The sequence below is a fragment of the Alligator sinensis genome, unplaced genomic scaffold (assembly GCF_000455745.1).
Source record: "Alligator sinensis unplaced genomic scaffold, ASM45574v1 scaffold681_1, whole genome shotgun sequence".
Lineage (NCBI taxonomy): Eukaryota > Metazoa > Chordata > Crocodylia > Alligatoridae > Alligator > Alligator sinensis.
Window position 1 is genome coordinate 382,711 of NW_005842315.1, and position 7,223 is coordinate 389,933.

The following is a 7,223-nucleotide window of genomic DNA, read 5'->3' on the forward strand; positions in this document are numbered from 1 at the left end:
TGAAGAGGAGAGAAGGAATCTCAGGCCACCAAATCAACCCAGAACATTACTGCAAAGAGTATTCTAGCTTGTCACTTTGACCAAGTCTCTTCTCTCTGCTTCTCTCCACTAGCACCTTCTCTTCCTTGCATCAAACCTAAGGTATTCTTCAAAGCTGTACATGACCTGCCTGCAGTTTTCCTGTCATCTCTCACTTGGTATCATGATACCAAGTCCTGCCTCTGTACCAAGTCTCCAATGGCCATATGTTCAATTTCCTTCTCAGCAGAGAAAAAAGCATTTTGATTCTGCTGACCTTTATTACTCAGGTAGAGCTTTCCATAAATACCTAGGTATCTCTCTCATCATACTCCTTAAAACACTCTTTGCCAAGATTCTTACCACACACACAGACACACACTACTTAGCTACCGATTTAGCAAATTCCACTGCTTAGGCTAATAAAATACTGTCTGCATTAATTTCCCCCACCCCATTCATTTGTCATCTCTTGACCTGTACTTTTATTTTTACACTCTTCAGAGCAAAGACTCTTGGCTGTTTTTTTGCAAAGAGCCTATTACAATAGAAACTGCAGTCATGGCCCAAGATCCATGCGCTAGGGTAACAAATAATAGTACATGAATGTTTTTTTTCTGTACTGCAGATCACTTCAAACAGTAGATGTTTTCATTAAAGCACAGTAAAGAAACTTAAGACAAAACACTGACCTGCGCTGCCATCTTGGTTATCAGTCGTTTCTTCATCAGTTCTTTGAATCTCCATTTTTTGCTTTCCTCGAGAGTACATATCAAGATTTTCCTAAGTATGAAAAATATTGGGGATCAGTAACAGTTCTGGAAAAAAAAGTTAAGCATGTATGTACTCCTCTGCAATGGACGGATGCCTTAGATACAGCAATTATGTGGAGTGGGATCACATCACATCACATCTTTAAATTAATGGCTGCCAGGTACATGGCTTTGAATTTGCCAGGTGTGGGGAGCCAAATGACTCCCCCCAGCCCAGCACTTGCAGAAGCAGATGCCCAGCAGCCTCACTGTGTCCTATACTATACCATTGTGACATTATGTTTTGAGAGAAAAAAAATCGATTTGGATCTTGTTGCAAAAAGCATACTGGGCCATATTAATAGAAGTGATTGTTTCACTCTATTTAGCACTGGTGAGGTCCGACTTGGAGAATGGTGTTCAGTTTTGAGCCCCACACTTCAAGAAAGATGTGAACTGATTGGAAAGAGTCCAGAAGGGAGCAACAAAAATGACTGGAAACCTGCAAAACATGATTTATGAGGAAAGGTTGAAAGAACTGGAATTATTTAATCTGAAAAAGACTGTGTGGGGATTGGCTAAGTCTTCAAAAGCTTAAAGGGTCATTAAGAAATCAATGTAGACAGACTATTCTCTGTGACAACAGAGAAGAATGCAAGAGGACTAACATTAAATGAGTTGGCTGTCTAAAAGATGCATATCTAAAAAGATACTTTAGATATGCATCTACAATAATAGAATGATCAGATATTTACCTCTTCTGCATCATTAAATACTCCAAGATCTTCCAGGTCCATCATTCTGCGTCTACGCATCTTCTTCATGTCATCCATTTTTTGCAAGACTGCTTCTGCAGTGCTGATATAAAGATTGTGACATGCGAGTAAGAATATCATCAGTGAATATTTAAAATACCTGAAACAACTATTAATCAATCAGGAAAGTATAACCTGATGCATTTAAAATTACACTGTCAAAATATTAGCTAGTTATTAAAAAAAAAAAGTTTAAAAATATTTTTTGGTGTTATACTTGCCCTTTAATCTCCCTAACAAGTTATATGCATTTGCAATTATAGTTTATTTAAAAAGAAAACAAAAACCCTCTCATCGCTGTGTAAAAAAAAATTTTAAAAATCTATAAACAAAAGAAACTAAAGTTTTTTCTTGGTTCAATTACAGTAATTTTAATGTTACCTTGTAAGAATTATGCTTCTGACTGAAAATTAGAAGTCAACAGCATCCCTCTGAGAAAAAATATATTTATTTTCCCTTAGCAGTTGTTCTAAACCTCAGATTATTTCTTCATAACACTTGTTAGCTATACCCTTTAATTGCTGTTAAATTTTGAGAATTTTCTGGAAAAAAGTGGCAGTCTGAGCTGCAAAAGTGACATTCCAGAACACCAAAAGCTCAGAAGCCAAAATTAAAGGAAGAAAGAACAAGGACTGATGGGTCACTAAATCAGGCAATTCCTCCTTTATCATCAAGGTTACAATACTGAGGAGAGCTGCACAACTTTCCAGGTGTGAAATTAAATCTATTCAGTTATGAAGGAGATCCAGAAGCAAAGAAATTGCTATACTACAGAATCCCATCTGGATATAGCCTCTATTGATGTCTATGACAGTGTAGAACATTTAGGATCCCTGTATCAAGCAGCTCCATTATTCTTGGAATGATTTACTCATATGTAAAACCAGACAGGAGATACACAAGATTCAAGAGTCATCCATGCATGGAAAAAGCCCTGTTAACTACAATTAACAGCAAAGAAGGAATTAAAGAAGTTGGATGCACAGTCATTTTTATAACCATGGCTCTGAACACTCTATGCTATGAGTTGGTATTGTGTAGCCCCATTGGTAATGAATCCTGGAAGACCAGGAACTTCAGCAGTACACGGAGGCATATACATTCCCTATGTAGGAATATGCAAAGAACTGCTACAGTAAATTTAGTTTTAGCAAACATTTTTAATAATTAAACATTTTTTATGTTGCCTCTAATGCAGGCAATACTGAAGAAAAGAAAATCCGATGACATGCTTAGAAGTAAGCCTCTAGGAGCTGTTTAACCTACTTTGCAGGATAGAACAACACTCACTTTGTTATAAGTTTGTCAAACAATACAGATTGGTTTGTAGTACTATATCGGCTTCGCCTAATTCGGCAGCTGCGACGGACCTCCACATCTCTGCTCTCTTCATGAACTTGCTCTGCCGCTTTCACCTCTGCTCTGGTCTTCAGTGATCTGGTGACTGAAATTACTAAAATTTCTAGATGTCTAATATTAATTAATACACTGCCCCCACACAATATGTAAAATAATCTTGCAAAAAAATCCATCAGCTTTGGGCTTTTGTTTAATTACAAAGTTAGAGTTATTTAATTTTGAATTTAAAATGCAATAAGCTAGATATTGTATTTATACATGTTCAAATTCTCTATTCAGAAAACATCTATGAAGTTGTTTAACAGTTTTGAAAATTGATCTGGTATAACTAAGCATGCTTGTATTTCAGGGCATGGGTCAGCAACATGTTGTGAGCGCCCACCTCTAGAAATTGGAACATGCCATTGCTGTGGGTTGCAAGTCTCAACCCCTCCCCCTGCAGCCAGGATAAGCCCAGACACGGTAGATCAGCAAACTCCACAGCAGACAGACATGCTTCTGAGTGTATGGACAACACGGTGCCACCTGTCTCCTGGGCCAGACTGGACCTTCACAGGCTGGATCTGGCCTGCAGGCTCTAGATAGCCATTCTCTGCTCTATGCAAGAGTTCGAGGCAACCTTTGTTCTAATTTATTTTACTGAAATAAATATTCCTATAATTACAAATAAATACAAATTACAATCCTATAGGTTTTACAGTCTACTCTTAAGATGCTTTCACTCATTCTACTACCATACAAGTACTTTTAAATATTTGTATTAAGATACTTGTAAGCAGCTACCTAACCTGGGTGGTCTTAAGTTTGAGACACTGTGATTCTCTTAACATTTTCAAGGCAATGAAATTGTCTCAAAACCGAGCACCTGGAAAATGAGCATCTGAAGTCGCTTTTCCAAAATTGGACCAACATTCATGCCCAGCATCAGTCACCACATTTCTGGGCACTTCACATTAACAGTTGTTATTAAAATGGAAAGGAAAGGAAATGGCCACTACTAGACCACAGTTAATGTGGCATATATTTTAAAAATGGAAAATTAAAGAGATTTGAAAAAAAATTTGATCACTAAGCCTAACCCTAGTTCAAATGTAATTATTCATAATATACTTTAAGCAATCAGAAGCAGATTGCAGAACCTATTGCCTAATGAAAGCCAAGAGAAGCATTGGAACAGACACCTTTGTACTGCCCAGCTACTAAACTTCTACTAACTGACTGAGGCATGCCACAAGTTAAGCCCCATCTCATCCTGAGTGTCATTGATCCCTGACCCCCACAGATCTATCTGACAGAGTCTGTAGCTTGGGGTGCCAGAATAATAACAGGGGAGCTTGATTCTCTAAACGTGCAGAGCCAAGCAGTGGCAGGACACTTGAGAGAGACAGAGCAAGAGAAAGTGTCACAAGAGCCAGATTAACTCTTTCTTGGCCCTGCAACTACTGCAATTTTATATGGTGAATGAGGATCCAAAGCCCTAAGTTTGGCAGCAGCTGCAGGATAAGTGAAGTCTTAATTCAGCTTTTGGAGCTGACACTTCCTCCTGCACAAGCAACCTGCTGCCTTTTCACTCTGCATAGCCAGGGGTGTGAGCCCCCACTGCCTCCATTCCACTGAGTGCCTCGAGCTCATATTCCACACACAGTGGCTGCCTGTGGCCCGTATGCTCTGGGGATGGCCACCTGTTTAACTGCTTTGCATCTCTTGAACTGAGAATTACAAACAAAAATAAAATAGAAGCATTTCTTGTAAACATTTTAAAGAGTTGGAAAGACACTGCTGTGTACTAGTTGTGCACAGGTGGCCTTTGGCAACAGAATCCCAGGGCTTGGGGGGGATGTTCTCTATCCTTTATCAGCTGTGTGTGTCAAGATACTTCCAAAAAGTAATGATTTTGCCATGTGCTCAGCAACAGCTTCCAGGCTCACATTTCCCATGGGACAGAACAAGCAGGGTCTTGCCCTCCTGACAAGGTGCTGCCTTCAATGCCATATGTAGGGACATGCCAAATATGCAATTGCACATTTTTTGCAAAAAATGGCAGGCTCACTGCAAAAAATTCCACCTGCAAGCAGAGAAAGGGATGGGAAACCCTGTAGTCTTGGAGCAGGGGGAAGGAGAGTAGACAATGGGGACTGCATAAGCAGTTGGACCGTGGTCCCAGGTTGGCTGTGGCAGGCAGTTGCACTGGGGTCTGTGGAGCCCCAACATGGCTCATTGCGTATGTGTACCTGCCAACAGCCATGAGCCACGCAGGGGCTTTGGGGACCCTGGTCACTTGCTGGCTTACCCAGCACCCTCATGTATCCCACACAGCTGCTGTGCATGCCACTTGTGACACACAAGACAGGCTGGCCATCACAGAATTGAACAACCCAGACAGAACTAAAATACCTGATTTGATATTTGGGGGGGGGTTGAATTCTTAGTTCATTTTCTGGCACCTATGTTAGTGTATTCAGCACTACACTGACTGTAATGAAATACCCTAACAAATAAAACATGCCCTTTATAGCCTATCAAACTAATTAACAAACTTGGAAAGGAAGGGGGGGGGGATTACCTTCTTTACAATCTTCATTTTTTTTGTCAGCCTGCAGCTTTGCTGACTGCCTATATAAAGAAAACAAAAACTAGAAGTTACTGAACCAGTTTAATCCTTTTCTACAAGAACATTTAATTTCTTATAAAGCTGGTAATGAGTAGAACCTAAGTTAAAACTTAGGCTTGTGCATACAAGAGACCTACAATTTTCATAGAGCCAAGAGACCACAAGCAGAACTGGGACCTAACAGTGCTAAATGATGCAGGTTCAAAGGTCTGGACTTTGTATTTCAAGGCTTGGAAAGTTATCACTGGTTTATCTTACTTAAGTTTTAAAATTAAAAAAAAAAGATGAATTCTAAAAATTACAAAAAGACTGGGATATGAAGCATATGTATAACTGTGGAATTGGACAACCTCCTTTAGTCAAGCCAAGAAAGAGAGGTGCTACATCATCCTCATACAAGCAGCATTTGTTATAGCACAAAAGTTAATTTCAGTTGTACATTTCCTGAATTAAAATTAATTTGACCATTATAACATCCCTGGTAGGTTTCAACTAAGCATTTTTCAATAATTACATTTTATTTATCCATTTGATTTCTATGCGGCCCTCCCCAGCGAAAGCTCATTGGCTCCATTCCCTTCTCAATTAAAGTATAAGTTGTCCAGAGATTGAATGGGAGAACTGGTTAGGCAAGAATCTATAAGTCAATTCAATACTGGTAAATGACGAAGTCTGTTCTAAAACTGTCAAAGATAGGCCACAGAGCTGAGCAGACAAAACTTTAACCCTGGGAAGCGTTATATTTTAAGAAAGTGTAAACATTTGAAAATAAGAATGCAGAATAAGAGACTAATACCTTAAAATTGTAAGGGATACTGTCAATATGCCACATACTAATGTCTCAAAAATTGAATGCACAATTTCCTAACAAGAAGATTTGAAAAAAATATATACGTATAGTCTCAGCTTGTTCTGTGCATTGTGTACATTTTGTTTCACCATTGCCAGATTTGTACAGGTCTCTACAACAACATTTTAAGAGAATATTTCTGATAGAAAGAAAAATAACTGATAGTAAAAGTACAAACTGGGAGGGGAGAACATAGGTACTGGAATAGCATTTGAAATACTTTTACTCTTTCACCCTTGATTTTTAAAATTATTGGATTTTAATTTGATAGTGACTAAGGATCATGGAAAGAAAGCATTTACCTTGTAAAGTGCCTTCCATTAACATTCTCACTTAGTACCTCCATACTATTGTCAAAGCTGGAGTCTGAAGACGACAGGTTATTTTTTCTCATTGATCTCAAACGGTGTCCAGTGCAACGTTCAACTTTGTCAGCAGAAAATTCCTAAAAAATAGTAATAATAATAATAATAATAATAATAATAATAAAAAAGAATGATAAGGGTTTGCATTTGAACAGTGTGCATGCAGTTAAAAAGGAAATTCTGTTTACCCACAAATTTTCACTCAAGGACTCCGTGTCAGTGCTCTCAGTGAGGCAACTAAAGTTAAAACAACATTTTTGAATTTCCTCCAAACTACCATGATGGTTTGTTACCTTAACATAAGCAACTGCTGCTCCTTATCAGATTCTCTAGGGAGGAGGGGGGAGTAAGGAGGGCTTGCCCTGGGGCTATGATAATCTGTTGGCATGTATCCTACAAGTTGTCTGAAGGAGAACAGCCATACAATGGGGGGGGGGGGGGGGGGGGGCGCGG

At 38.9% G+C, this 7,223-nt stretch overlaps 1 protein-coding gene across 3 annotated transcripts in view; it reads right to left on the bottom strand.

Moving 5' to 3' along the window:
- ATAD2 (ATPase family, AAA domain containing 2) overlaps nucleotides 1-7,223 on the bottom strand; it is a 56,672-nt gene that overhangs the window by 45,171 nt on the left and 4,278 nt on the right. For all 3 annotated transcript variants that reach the window (XR_003095183.1, XM_025209897.1, XM_006028467.3), the window contains exons 2-6: nucleotides 6,708-6,850; nucleotides 5,508-5,557; nucleotides 2,876-3,029; nucleotides 1,526-1,628; nucleotides 711-801 (exon numbers count right to left, since the gene is read on the bottom strand). Coding sequence is in view for 2 of the 3 variants with exons in the window: in XM_025209897.1 (XP_025065682.1) it covers nucleotides 711-801; nucleotides 1,526-1,628; nucleotides 2,876-3,029; nucleotides 5,508-5,557; nucleotides 6,708-6,850 (541 nt within the window). In the remaining variant the exon portion in view is untranslated. The remainder of the gene's footprint in view (nucleotides 1-710; nucleotides 802-1,525; nucleotides 1,629-2,875; nucleotides 3,030-5,507; nucleotides 5,558-6,707; nucleotides 6,851-7,223) is intronic.